Here is a 15,244-nt window from a genome sequence, read left to right as displayed (position 1 = left end):
AGAACAGTTTACACTTTGTAGCTGCTTCTTGGTGGTGCACATCTCTCTTTGTAGGGTGTGCAGAATCGAGATAGCAGCAAAGAACACAATGAGAAGTTGGTGGGAATTTTTGCTTACACCCATCATCGCTTTGGTATGCTATCATTTAAATCCAGGTGTTGAGAAACTGCAATATTGAGACGCTATGTTGATGGCAAAAATAAAATTCATATGTTACCTCATATGAGCTGGGCTGGAACTACATTGTGTAAGACAGCAGTAGCAACGTAAGACTACACGTGTAATAATAAGAAGTGGATGGGGCTTGAAGTTCAGCTCTGTTCAGTTCAGCGTGTTGGTTTTTGTCCAGTACAAAAAGTGTGGTGTGGGACCACAATAAAATGAAAGGATGAACAAGTCCAGGCAAGCCAAAAGTCAAAAGTCAACCTCAAAATTTCAACCAAAAGATGAAGACAAGATCAAAATGTATACGTTACATCATCAGCTGGGCTGGAACCACATACACCAATGAAGCTGGATAGCAGTAGTAACTTCAACTTTGGTAGGAAGTACACCTGTAAATGGCACTTGAATTGTCTTGGAGTTCAGCTCAGTTCAGTTCAGCTTGTTGTACATGTAGAACTGTAGTTGTCCAGCACAAAATGTGTGGTGTGGGACCACAATAAAATGAGTGGATAAACAGGTCCAAGCAAGCCAAAAGTCAACCTCAAATTTCACAACATGAAATTAACAAGATCCAGAAATTAAGCAAAATGTTGACACTTCAACTGCTAAAAAGTGATATTTTTAGCCACAAAAAACTTGATGGCTAATGAAAAGGGGCAGATTGAAGTGGATTTTTGAGCCCCCTAAAATGACACAAGGCACCTCCAGAGACACATTACACGTCATTGGGTATTAAATTATCTAGTCAATTTGTGATTGGTTTGTGTTTTCTTCTTATTCTATTTTTTCTTTGTACCTGGTAGTCTACTACATCAAAAAAGCTTATGCCAAACCATGCTGGCGTGTCCTACAACTACATCACTACATCAGCTGTAATCAGAGGTGGTGTATTGCTACACCTGGGGGGCATTTCATGAAGCGTTGTGTCAGATATTTTGTCTTACAAACTGCAGTTTAAAAGCCATTGAAATCCTTGCATCGGATTGGCTGAGAGCAAATTTGTCTGACAAAGTTGTCAGGCAAAATGCTTCATGAAATGCCCCCCAGACCTACAGAAAGGGCAGTCAAAAGAAAACTCTTTGACTAGAAACAAATCAGACTCATAAAAAAGAGTAGAGCCAAGTTCCCATATCCATTGACATTGTATGCAAAGCTGTGATCATGTGAGTGAAAATTGAGCATCAGCAAATTTATATCTCATATAAACATGTTTTTTTGACTCATGGCATCTTCTCTAAAGCAGTATGGGCCAATCCTCTAATGGAATACCGCAAGGTTTACCAGTACCGAGGCAGAGTCAAGATGATAGTTTTTGACTGGGCCGGAACGGTGGTGGACTGTGGTGTCTTCGCACCTGTCAGGGCATTCACCAACGTCTTCAAATCAGAGGGCATCCAAGTGCTGGATGAGGAGGTCAGAGCACCGATGGGAGCTCACAAACGGGTGAGTCCATGGCAACCGCATCCTGTAACCATGGAGTATCTCGTGCTGGGGAAATGCACCGAAGTGAAGTAGCACGAAAACTAAGAACATTCAAATAGGCCCTACTTACGAAGTGGTGATACAAAACTCTCACTTGCCAAATTATAAAGAAGTGATGTTTAATTGCTGTAATTGGCCTGGTGCAAAATATGGTTCACTCGGAAGTTTCCAATATTTAAGCCTTCTACACTGAAGGAAGTTGGCAGTAGAGGAGCCCATCTCCTGATGGGCAGAGATCTGTTTCACTGGAAGAGGTTTATGCTGGGTTAGCTGAAATAATATCTGTCTAGCTGTCATCTTTTCATTATATCTTGCTTTTAAAAAAATCAGAGAAGATGAAAAATTGAGTGACAGGTGGAACTATATATCATTTTGATGATGCTGTGCTTAAGTGTAAGTGAATATCTAGGAGAAAGTGCCTTTTTAAGTTAGTTGAAAATGGTGGGGTTTTTTTTCTTGCTAGGTTATGATCTAAGTGACTACAGGGCTCTTTAGGAGAGTGATAAATATCTCTAAAGTGGCTACCCCGAGAAAATATCACCTAATTATTGAAAATATTAGTGTCATTCTCCTGTCCTCCTCCTCCTTCTCTTCCTCCTCCTCCTCCTCCTCCTCTTCCTCGATCCTCCACCTCTTCTTCTTCTTCTTCCACCTCAGTACGGTACCTTAATATATATCAGAATTTGATAATATCACTTGCAACATGCGGACTTCTGGTTGAATTACAACCCCCCTCCAGGCACATATTGCCCAAATGCTCGAAATGGATCGCATCAGTCATCTGTGGAAAGAGAAGCATGGAAAAGCAGCCACAACGGCCGACATCGACAGGATGTACAGTTCATTTGTACCCGAGCAGATCAAAGCACTGGCCCAGCATGCCGGTGTGATCAAAGGTAGGGTTGCATTGTGGGTCACACACTCACACACACACACACACACACACACACACACACACACACACACACACTCACACACAAATTACCTATACAGTGGACTCCCGTTAAAACGAAGTCCTCCGTACGGGCAGTTTTCTTTCGTTATATCAAAATTTCGTTATAACCGAACTAATAAACAATCAAAGACATCGATCAAATAATGTTGCGGCCTTAATTTTTATTTCGTTGTAATCGGAATTTCGTTGTAACCATTTACTCTGCAGGGTATATGATATCAGAATTGGTAGTCTGTAGTCTAAGGTTCAAGACCCCGTGAAGGACACTTTCTGATAGTTGATATGACATCAACTATCAGAATCATGATTCCTCGTCATAACTATATTCGTGCAATTTAGTGTTGTAATTTTCTCCTTAAGCATCATTCTATCATGCACATAGGCTACCCAAACAGTTATACCTAACATTATAATAGTGCCTATGAATGGGTCACGGTACCACCTTTAATTAGTGTGTGTTGCAACTCTGCCCATCAGGAAATTCCTCATGTTAGTCATTTATGTGGTCCAGTTTTTTTATAGCATCTGAAGGTAGTCCCTCAAAGGTAATTCAAATCCCTGGCCAGAACATTTGTAATGATCAATATCATGCCAGTCAATATCAGTGCCTTTCATTGCTTTAGTCACATATTTTTCTGTGGAACGTCAGTATCATATGTCTCTGACTGACTAGTATTGTGATGTTAAAGTTAATATGTGATTTTCTAAAATGGTGGGGATATATGTCGTGTGTAGATATAGCCTTGACCTTTAGAAGGAATTCCAGAGGAGACTACAGTGTAGGTATGGACCCATGTGTATTTGTAACTCACAGTGTGCCTAATTCACTAATTGTTGCAGCTATCCTGACAAAAACCAAGTTTCATTGATAAGGGATTGCATAATCCCCCTTATCACTTAAGTAGCACAATAATGGTCTCTGTATGGGACTATGGCATTGTTACTTCTGGTTGGATCTGTCCCAAGTCACTTAGTACAGCACAGTCTATAGGGGGATGAACTGAGAACTACCCATACTTGCCAACTCTACCACTTTGGGCGGTAGACTACCGCTTTTTAGAGGTTTTGACCGGCTACCGATTTTCTCTTCTGATCTACCGATTTTGTAGCAAACCTACCATAAAATGAAATGGAAGTCATATTTTCCCTTCATTGTGCGTTGATTCCCTAAAATAAGCTAGTAATTAGAATACTAATAATAATTTCAAGGAACTCGTTCCTCAAAAACGTCGTATTCAGCCTTCTAATATGCACACATGACTATGCACACTGCAGTGGCGCACTAGTCTCTATCATAACGTGCGTGCAAGACTTAGTGTACACGTGTACGTGTAGCTAGAACCACGCATAATAGTAATGTTTTGGTAGCTCACATTCTGCAAGAGTGAATGCTACGAATGGAAACCCTCCCAAACACTGCAGAAGAGAGCAAAATCTGCCACGTACAGGAATCTCACAGCCAGGTCATCCGCTAATTAATTTAGATTTGGTGAGGGCAACATTATGTCTTATTCATCAAACTAGCTCCACAATAGAAAGTACACTATAAGGGGATAAATTATTTGCCAATATGTTTGATTACTTTTTCACATATGCTTAGCCTACAAAAATTATTTACCAATTTGTCTGATTTTATTTTTATATGCATAGTCTACAAAATAGTTCATAGATTTACATGGATTATATGTTTTTTTATCAATACCAAGAACCCTTTAAGAAGGTTAAAAATCATGCACCAAATCTCATATTTTGATATTGAAAATCAAAAAAAGTCCACACCGCGGGAGGGGGAACACCCCCCTCCCACACCCCCCCCCCCCCCTCGCGCGCAAGCGCGCTTGGGCTTGGTCACTTCGCTCCCTCGCAAAATCTACCTCTTCAGGATTTCAAAATGTTGGCAAGTATGACTACCTGGTAGTAAGATAGCTTTTAATGGTACAACCAAGTGTACAGACATAAAAATTAGTGAGCAAAGATGCAGACTTAATTGCTTCTTTGCAGTAAAAAGTGTTAAAAGTAAGTAAAAGTAAAAGTGTTAATCATTATAATCAATGTTAATATTGTTAGAATACAACATGTGAACAATAAATATAATAACATTGTTTCTAGAATAAACCATCTGCAGTTCTGGCTTATTGAGAAAAATAGTGATATCTCCTTATATTTCAGGCGTCATGCGAAATTTTTGTATGGTAGGATGTTTTATGATCAATACAATTGATCTACACGTATGCATTAAGTGTGATAACTCGAACATTTTTTAAATCACTGAGCACTCGCAATGGTAAACAGTACCTTTGATTGCAGGAAAGGTAAAAATACTGTTTTCCACCAAAAGTATGCATTTTTTATCCCTCAGAATACTGCAATGCCGTTTGCAAGTTTGGCATCCCGGAGTTACGAGGAAATTGTTCTGTTTGTCATTGCATCATCTGTCATGTCTTTCAGGTATTCCCGACACGGTACAGCGTCTGAGAGATGAGTACCAGCTCAAGATCGGGACGTCAACTGGCTTCCCAAGTCAAATCATGGAACATCTGGTTCCCATGGCGGCGCAGAAGGGGTTTGAGCCGGATTTCTGCGCCACAGCGGACAAGGTCAAGGAGGCGAGGCCCACTCCGAACATGCTCTTTCTGAATATGATGGAGCTCAACATCAACCCAGTGGAGGCAGTTGTCAAGGTAACCTGCGAGAAAGAGTTTAAAAAGAAGATTATCCTACAAAAAGTCAGTCACGTCTTGTCAAGGCAAGAGAAGTGACAATGGAAAGATCTTTGAAAACACGAGTGATATAAGATAAAAATGATGATGTGAGCATTAAGATTGTAGTAAATCTTTTGACTGACCTGTCCAAGTAGCTGTTTTGGTTATGTAATCATGACACATCTTGCCCAATTTTTCATACTGTCAACATAAGACTTGATTGTAATCTGATTTGTGAGGCCGGGGCGAATGAAAAAAATCTGTTCCAAATGGCAGAATGTGAACATCTTTTACAATTCAAATTTTCTGAACGGATAACTTTTCTAACCACAAGTGTATTTGAGCAGGTATTGCTGATAAGCATGCATTTGAAGAGGATGTGTGAACAAATTCTATGCTTATTTATTGTTGATGGAGCTCATGTTACTAGAAACAGCATGATTGTGATTGCACAATAACAAGTGGTGGAGCAGAGTACTGTAAAACATGATATATTCGCGGCACAAAATTTTCGCGAATTGGAGCTGACGGCCTTTTTCGTGGCATGAAATTTTCGCGAATTGCCACTGGCGTCCAATGCATATAGTGTAGACAAGAAATTTTGTGTGCATTGTAATTTCACGAATCTTGGCGCTCACGAAATTCACGAAAATAAAATGCACGCGAACATTCCTCGTTTTACAGTATGTTTAAAGGTGAACTAAAATTCGATGAATCACAAGTGTCATGTGTCATGAGCTTATTGATTGTATGCTGCCCTCTACAGACTTGAGTCATACAATTGTCAAAACAGAGCTTATACATGTATAGATAACAGCTCTGTGTAAGAGGCATAGTCTTGATTGTGCAGTTTCACATATTTTAGGGCTTTATTCAAAGATAGAATTTTATAACCAACATATGTATGTGTAAGTATTTCCATGTAGGTTCTATCTCGAACATAATGGAAATGCAGTCCCAAAATTTTTAGGTGTTGGAGCTCCAACATTATATTCATTTATTCAGTCATTCTTTAAACTAGCCGGGTAAGTGATGTACTTCATACATTGGTGTAGTTATGTAACCCCTGCTGGTTGGGTATACATTTTTGTGTGAACCAGTATATGTACAACATATGATTGCCAAACATTTAATTTGAAAGCATTTTTGTTGTCAGAGCATCACTTGTCCAGACTTCAAATGATGTTTTCGAACACAATTTTGAAAGAAAATCAAACTACTGAATCTTTTCATCATGGTGGCTTTTGAAAACAGAAATTATTCCGGACACTTGCATGTTTTAGGCATTTCGTCGCAGCTTTCCATTCGATGATAATCATAAAATGTGATTTAATGAACTGCTCTAAAGTTTTTTGTCACTTCGATTGAACAAATTTGAGATTGTCATTTGGAGTCCAGGATAGTTTTGATGATAGCTTGAGTCTGATGCCAGTGTATGATGTACATGTATATATAAAAAAAAAGGCAATTATGTTTTCTTCAATTGTTACTCATTTTCACATGTATTTTGTAAATTCACATTTTTGCAATTATTACAAATATGTTCTGCTCATACATTTTATATAATTTCTCTGTTTATTTGATGGAAAGGAAAATAATTTTGAACTTTTAGCTTTTAACTTTGATGTCTTTTTGTCTCTCAATAGGTGGATGATACAGTGAGTGGGATTATGGAGGGTTTGTCCGGTGGCTGCTGGACTGTTGGAGTGGCAAAAACAGTGAGTCTATCAATCCCTTTACATAAATTGAGACTGTAAAACAGGACATTCTTTGCATGCATGAGACCTGTGAAAGTAAACAAAAACATGCAAAAGTGTTTATTTACGCAGTGCATTGAATACCAGTGATGATTCATAAAAGTTTCAATTAGAAATAAAATGTTTCTTTTTGTGCAGTTGTAGGAATGACTGCAGTAATACAATTTGTTTGCTAGTGAGCACAATTCTTGAGAGGTTCAGTGACAAGGCAATGGATTGAATTCATACATACAACCTAGTGTACAACAGGAATTACAGCAACAGCATGGTTATTTTTATTCTGCCTCGACCTTGTCTTCAAGCTGTATGAAAAATATACAACATTGCACTATATCAAATGGGTTAGTCAAATACCAGTAAATGATTGGCTAAACACAGTCATGTGATGGAGGCACATTCGTTCTGTTCGCCCATGGGCGAACATTCTTTGTAATGTTCTCCCATGGGAAAACATTTTCACGTAACAAATGCCAGAATTTGGCTCTGCAACACGTGGCGCAAGTGAGTGATCGAGTGCGTTGTGCCGGTGGTTGACGTTGACGTATTTGACGTACTTGACTAACCCATATAATATAACAGATGATGACTTTTGTTGTCGGGAACATATACAAAACGTTCCACCCTCAGGGTTTGAAATGCTATTTCGGGAGGCCATAAGTCCCTCGACTTTGTCTCGGGACTTGTAACCTCCCTCAATAGCATTTCAAACTCTTCGGGTGGAACATTCGGTATGTTCCCTCCCCCGCCAGTCATCATCTATATGATATGCATGTATCAGTGACCATGACCAGTATGAGTTGATATTAGCTCAATCTGGTAGACAATACATAGACTGGTGTGGGAAGGAATGATCAGAATGATTCAATCAGAGGGTTTCACTTTGAAATGCTCATTTTTGGTGATTTGGAGTCTTGAGATGAAGTGTTGAGGAACTTCCAATCTCCCTGTTATAGCATGCCGTATCATGAGGTTACAATATTTCTGTATATTCCTCTCAATACTTCCTCTTTAACCCGTTGAGGACGGGCTGATTTTGCTTCAACGCGCATTTCCCATAGAGCCCTGCCCGAGTATGCTTGGGACTCGTCCTCAACGGGTTAAGTATGCATGGTAACCATTTGCAGTATCACCAGCTAGCCCTTATCACACACTCGGCTACTTAGCTGTGCACATCTGTATGTCTGTATAGCTGTTCGCTTTATGCAGCCTCATTGTCATAGCATTTGATCATGCATGCAGTGCATACCCAAAGTATACAGAGGGTAGAAATGTCAGTATGCTCTACAAGCAACACTAATGATAATCTTTGAAACAACATCAGCTACTCAGTTTTGATGGAATACTATTGCAGCCTTGAGGGGAAGTTGGTGGCAATCAACATGACACCCATCATTAAGTAACACCAAACAGCAAAAAAAAAAAAAAGGAAAAAAAGAAAAGAAAAAGAAGCTTTATCACCACCACACTCTTGGGAATTCACAAGAGCCAACTTTATTCCTTGACCTCACGTGCCACATGTCTGCTTACTCTCTGGGGTTGGTATTCTGAAAATCAATGTCTTTCTTCCCACTTCTACAGCCTTTCCCCAACAAGCACCAAACTGTATGGTAATTTCCTTGTTCTGTGAAATGTTACTCACTTTTCTAGATTCAGGTTCATATTGACTTCATTTGTCACCGTTTTCTCACTCCTTGTCAGATATACAATGCAAGGAAAGCGTAAAAGTTGATTACCCCATATCCCAATGTATCATTAAGTTGATATTGCTGTACGGTCAGGTATACACAAGGAAACATAAAATTCTATACAAATATATGACCATCTACCCAGCTTTTCTTCAATGTCATGCTTCTTCCTTCTCTTTTTTTTAGGGCAATTACATGGGGGCTACTGAGGCAGAGCTCCTCGAGATGCCGCAAAATGAATATGCGAGTCGTCTGAAGCGCGCCTACAAGGTCCTCATTGACAGCGGAGCGCACTACGTCATTGACTCCGTCAGGGATATACTTCCTGTCATCGACGACATCAATCGCCGGCTGTCTGTCGGCGAAAAGCCGTGATCCCTATTTGCAAGCCGCTTCCTTTCAGTATTGTGAAATGCCAGTACTTTAGAAGTGTACACTGGACTATGCCACATGTGCTATTTGTGCTGATGATTTTTTTAGAAAGATTATTAGAAGTTATGGTGGGGTATGATGATTAACATTCCTTAAATGATGTACAATCATTAAATGCATTGATCACCCACATTTCTCATGAAGTGTGAATTTAAAGTGGACCTCCAGGTAAGGAAAGACTTCTGTATCAATTGTAAAAATCCAAGATTCCGCAAAAGTTGTCCTTTTGTGGAGTTTGCAAGAATTTTTGAGATTTAAAAAGTTGTGATATATGTTTATGAGTGGTGTATCTGTCATGTAGAAAAAACAAAGTCCTTTGCCCGGCAGTACCCTTCATGTGTTTTGCCTATGAAGTGTGAGGTAAGTTTTGATAGGTTATGCTTTTGACTGATGATTTGAGAAAACACAAGTGTTACGAAACAAGTGCTTCACATTCATCAAATGGTCTTAAATTATAAAGTGCATTAAACACGTTTTAAAGTGTGGACCCAAATTGTGCATATGACTCATATTATGTGTGTGAAAGAGAGTGTGTACGTATGTGTCTATGTCTGTGTGTATGTGTGTTTTGTTTCAATCTCTTCTGTTTTAATTTGATGCTCTCATCAATTTTGAATGCACTTGACATATTTGATGGAGAAAGCCTACTAGGTTTTCTGAGGAAGTCCTTTTGTATTGTTTGCTTTCTATTGATGAATTGAAAGCTGGATATCAGTCATAATAGTAGTTACAATGTAACAGTTCTCAGGAATGGCAATCACGCTGTGTCAAATTGTCACAGCGGGTCTAGTTTCAGCAAAAGGAGCTGCCTACATAACAGATTGTGGGGAAAAAGTTAAAAACATCCATTGTCATGAATTGATTCTTCTCAATTGTTATGAGTAAAAACTACTCTGAAGTTTGTCCTCCTTTTTTGGGGGGGATCGCCCATTGGAAGTTTGTATCATGAGCACACACATGTGGACAGAAAAATCTCCATAGGGGTAGCATATATCTCCTCTATTATCATACCAGCGCACTTTTGCCTACCCACTGCCCCCCCCCCCCAAAAAAAAGAATAATAATAATAATAATAATTATAATAATAATGATAATAATGATAATAAATAAATGAAATAAAAAAGATAAAATAAAGATAAAGTAATAATAATATAAAAACAAAATAACCAAGAGCAAAGCAAATTGAGGGTATTTGTATACACTGTGTCATATTTTGAAATAAATATTTTGGTGTAAGAAGTTTTTGAATACTCTTAAATAAGTCAAATCACATACAATACATGATTTTGCAAAATCAAAGATGTGAAAGTGAGGACCAAGTTATTATTAGACTTTTAGCAACAATTATCATGCCTGTTTAGCACCAGTGTTATGTGTCCATCAGCATGACACTGAAATCATGATTTTCCCCAAGCAACTGATAGATTTTGTCAGTATGTTCATCAGTTATCAATTGTAAAATTTTTGACCTTATTCATGACTTGCCAGATGAAATTGTAGTGTTATTAGCAGTATTAGTAGAAGTAGTAATTATGATAATGATCATGATCATGATGTTGATAATAAATGATAAGAATAATCATGATTACAGTAGTGCTAATAATGAATAATGATGATAGTAATAATACTGCTGATGCTACTATTACTACTATGACTGATAATGATGATAATAATAGTGATAATTATAGTAATAATAATAATAATAATAATAACAATAATAATTATAATATTATTAATAATAATAATAATAATAATAACAGTAATAATGATATGTGGTATTTGATGACAGAAATTTTGAAAAATTGGATTCCATTCATCCTCTATGATTACTGAATTTGATGCCAAAGAATGGTTTCTATCTCTGTTTAGCCATTCACTAGTGTGGTCTGTCTCTTGTAAGACATCTGTGTGAGTCCATTCTCTTTTGAATAAAGAGTAAGAATTCTTCAGGTTTCTGATCCAGCAAATGATTAAAGGGATGGTACAGTATTGGTGGAGATGAGAATTGGGCTTTTAACATTTTGCAAGATACCAAGAAAACACTTATGATAAAGTACAGAACGTATCATTTTAAGAGGAATTGAAAGTTTATTTGATGAAGATCGGGTTTGGAATGACTGAAACATCCAAAAACAAAGTAAAACAAAATGATTGTAATAACGTGTGGGTCCCACACTTTATTAGAATCGCTCTTTTTTGGATATCTCAGCCATTTCAAAACTAATTTTCATCAAATAAATGTTGAATTCCTCATAGAATTACATGCTCTTTCATATTTCATGAGAGATTTCTCATTATCTCACCAAAAAATGTTAAAACCTGAAATTAGGTCTCAACCGAAACTATACGATTCCTTTAAAATGATTTTTTACATTGGATATAAAACAACAATCATGCCTCTTCAGCTGCACATTTTTTAGTCCCAGATAGATGAGATATTTAAAGAGCCACGCATTTGGACGCTGAAATGTGCCATCGCCTCTGCCAGATGTGGTCATAATGTTTATATGTATATATATATATATATATATATATATATATATATATATATATATATATAATAGTATATCACAGTTTCCTCTTTTGGCAGTGACTGTATCCAGGCACTCTGCAATTCACCCATGAAATCTACCTTGTCACATTTTTTAGCTCGATTATTGTTTTTGATCCTGGCCTGTGATATGTTTATGACATCCGTGAATTAAATGACATTTTATGACATCAGTGAATTCCTGTCACATGTAGCTTGCATTTTATGCGGTGATTGACTATCAAGCGGTGTTCCCTACTGGATTTGTGAGTAGATTCTAAGTTTCTGTCACTGTTTTTTGTGTGTAAAAGTCAGGCCTCTACCATAATGTAGCTAGTGGTCAGTTAAAGGAAAAACAATCACAGATTTGTCGTACAATTTGCATCAGAGCAAAGCTTTTCATTTTCTCTACAACTTTGCTCATTACGTGTCCAGGGTAACAAAAATCTATAAAAGTTACATAGATTTGCAAAACAGAATGCTTTCCGAAAGCATGACTACGTTACTGTGTCAGAATAATGTGGCACACAGTGGGTTTACACCTTGATACAGAAAGAGTTAAAAGCTGCAGTTCGTGTAGAATTCACCTGCTAATTGAGGTTTATCTCATCAAAGTTGACACTTGGGCCACTGGGGAGACCATGATTGCACTAGGGAAATTTTCCAGCATTGGAAGAAGTGAAAATGCTCTTTCTAAAGAGTTCCTTGCCGTTTCCTTTATTTGTATTTACAACTGTATTTTTATTCATTAATATTATTATTATTTATTTATTCATTTTTTTTTTTTTTGGGGGGGGTGTTTTTTTTATATTTTTAACATGTATGATATGGTGTTTTATTTCGAGTGGATGTGTGTATATGTGTGTGTGGGGGGGGGGGGTGGAGTTGAGCTTGAGAAGGGATGGTTATAGATCCCTCCCTTCACCACCACTCCCCACACAAAATTATTATTTATCAGAGAATGAGCACCATAAGAATTATTTTGTGAGACCATTAGACCCAAGCATACTGATTACTTTATTTTGAGTGTCTGAATAAGAGTATCCTTTTTTTTTCTCTTTGAACATGAGTGCATTACACAGCAATATGGTAATGTAGAGAATGAAATGCCTTTTTATTAATCATTATAATTAAAAATGGCTAAAGAGACCTATTTCAGGGAATAAGACAGAATCACAATGACCCTGTGTTGACAGTGTGTTTATCCGTCTGAATAAAAAAAAAAAAATACATATTTTGAAACATTAAGTTCCTCATGCTTTGCTGTTATATAAATCTCACTTATTCCTATGTTTTGTTTCTTGTGCTTCTGTGATTGTATGAATAGATGTGATAAGTGTACAGAAACGTGTGTACCGGTATATGATATATATACACGTATATATAAATATATGATTATATACAATAATATATGATATATATAGATATATACTGTACATAATAATATGCATCAGCTTGACCACAATGGGGAAGCTTTTGAAAAGATGGAATGGAGAAGTAGTATCTTTGCACAAGAAAATTTGTTTTCATTTCATTAAAGAATTCTTAATTTGTGTTACCTTGTAATTTTTCCCCAAAGCATATAAAACTGTACTTGATTGTGGTATGGTCATTGTCGTTTAGGAAGTGCTAGTTTCCCGTTGCTATGTCATGTGTGGGAATCCCTTTTGTGTTTTGATTAATTATATTCTAGTTTTCGTTTTATTTGTTTAAAAAATGGGGGAAAGAAGCAAAGGACGAAAATGGAGAAAATATCATCATTTTATATATTCATATTATTCTATTCATCTTCAGTGAGGTCTGCTTGTCATGTATAAATGCGTGTATAATATTCATTGAAGGTTGCAGAATATGAAAATGACAAAAACAAAATGAAGAGATTAAAGTGAGAAAAACTGTTTTTTGTAGTAACCATATAAAAATCATTGGGAATCCTGTACAATGCATACTGTGTTTGTGTGTGTGTGTGTGTGTGTGTGTGTGTGTGTGTGTGTGTGTGTGTGTTCATTGCATGCTTTATATAAGCTCTAAAAAAATAGAAATATAGACAAAACAAAATAACTGAAAAAGAATCATAAATCATTTACAGACAAAGCTTCACGACACCAAAAAAAAAAAAAAGGTCATTTAAGGATATTTAACGAGTTGCTGACCAGAAGAACCGGAAGTGTGCCATGCAACATATAATGGACTTTGGTAATCTGGCACAGAACAGGCGAATACAAGTCGAAGATGATAATTATTATGTGCTAGTGAAACAAACTTCGTTTTTTCCTTATAATCCTAGAACTATTATACTTATTTTCCTGTGGGTATATGGCAATACGTCCATTATGTGTCAATGTTGATGTCAATACAGAAACCAATAAATCAAATCAAATCAAATCAAATCAAATCAATGTGTTTATTTGCAAATTTACGTATTCGTATACTGTATTCGTTTAAATTTTCATATATATATGTCAGTCTTTTAGTTTGACTATTCATTCATTAATTCTATTACTAAGTCATTGGCATATCAATCTTATTCCGGCAGCGTTGCTCTGCGTCCAACATGCTGAGAGCTTGTGATAAAACACACACACACACGCACACACACACACACACACACACACACACACACACACACACACCGCACATACACACACGAAAAACAGTACATTCGAATTAACACACGATAAAGATACGATAAAGTTACTTTTAAATGCGCTTTGTATGTGTGCAAACAGCTCATTGGATAATACAGAGAGTTCATACATTTAGTGTGAAAATGTTGCTCCGTGAAGTTCTAAAACTATACGCGCGTGCTTGGAAGAAATTTGAAATAAGTGAGACCGGATATTTGATATGATAAAGAATTCATTAAAATCAACCACTATACATGAAAACTTAAAACTTGAATGTAGCCAGTCATTAGCGAGCATCCCTCTGGAACAAACATTTTTCCCCCACCCTACGGATAGTTCTGCTTGAACAGCTGCCATTTCATATCCCACCAGGAGGATAACGCCGCTACCTGTGGATAAATTCCTTCATTCCGCCTTCCAAACTTATCCAAGACAGAAAATGTCCACTATGTGAACTGCTAAAAAGCAACTTCACCAACCCTTAGTGATGTCATTTGTGTCTCTAACTATACAGTACTAACATGCCTTGGATATCAGATCCCTATTGAATTGAACTGAATTGAATTGAATTGAATTGAATTTAGATATCGGGGTTTTTATTCTCTCTCTTTCTCTTTTTAAGTATGAGCAATGAAAATGAAAGATTTCATTCTCGTGACAGGATGTACACTTTCTCTTCTGTTTTGGCCACAACACGTCAAAATTAAAACCTTGAGCTCGGGAAGTAAAATGCAAACTTTTGGACAACGTCCTGGTTCAGCTGCATGCAGTACGAAGAGAGCACTCTCCTCTGATAGTACATAAAAGAGTGAATGAATGAATTAAAAAAAAAAAACCCTCACAACAACCAAATCCCCAAGCCGTAAAGTGCTACGCTGACAAAATAAAATTTAGGCCATCCAATGCCAT

The 15,244-nt window shown here is 37.1% G+C and overlaps 1 protein-coding gene across 1 annotated transcript; it reads left to right on the top strand.

Annotated features, from left to right (window-relative positions):
- Nucleotides 1–507: 507 nt before the first annotated feature.
- On the top strand, nt 508–9,327 carry LOC139725449 (phosphonoacetaldehyde hydrolase-like). Its single transcript, XM_071636524.1, has 6 exons — nt 508–556; nt 1,409–1,608; nt 2,387–2,543; nt 5,051–5,283; nt 6,951–7,022; nt 8,933–9,327. The coding sequence occupies exons 1-6, from the start codon at nt 508–510 to the stop codon at nt 9,119–9,121; spliced, it is 900 nt and encodes a 299-aa protein (XP_071492625.1). The 3' UTR covers nt 9,122–9,327.
- Nucleotides 9,328–15,244: the final 5,917 nt, after the last annotated feature.

Source organism: Diadema antillarum, unplaced genomic scaffold, assembly GCF_040938485.1.
Source record: "Diadema antillarum isolate AM-2024a unplaced genomic scaffold, OU_Dant_1.0 seq00000041_RagTag, whole genome shotgun sequence".
Taxonomy (NCBI): Eukaryota; Metazoa; Echinodermata; class Echinoidea; order Diadematoida; family Diadematidae; genus Diadema; species Diadema antillarum.
The sequence above is the reverse complement of the archived record's forward strand: the minus strand, read 5'-3'. Positions and strand labels throughout refer to the sequence as shown.

Excerpts from the sequence above, each read along its gene's own strand:
- LOC139725449 (XM_071636524.1), top strand. The coding sequence starts at position 508 with ATGAAGCTGGATAGCAGTAGTAACTTCAACTTTGGTAGGAAGTACACC. Across the intron at positions 1,609-2,386 it reads CGATGGGAGCTCACAAACGG|GCACATATTGCCCAAATGCT; the intron begins GTGAGTCCATGG and ends ACCCCCCTCCAG. Across the intron at positions 2,544-5,050 it reads GCATGCCGGTGTGATCAAAG|GTATTCCCGACACGGTACAG; the intron begins GTAGGGTTGCAT and ends CATGTCTTTCAG.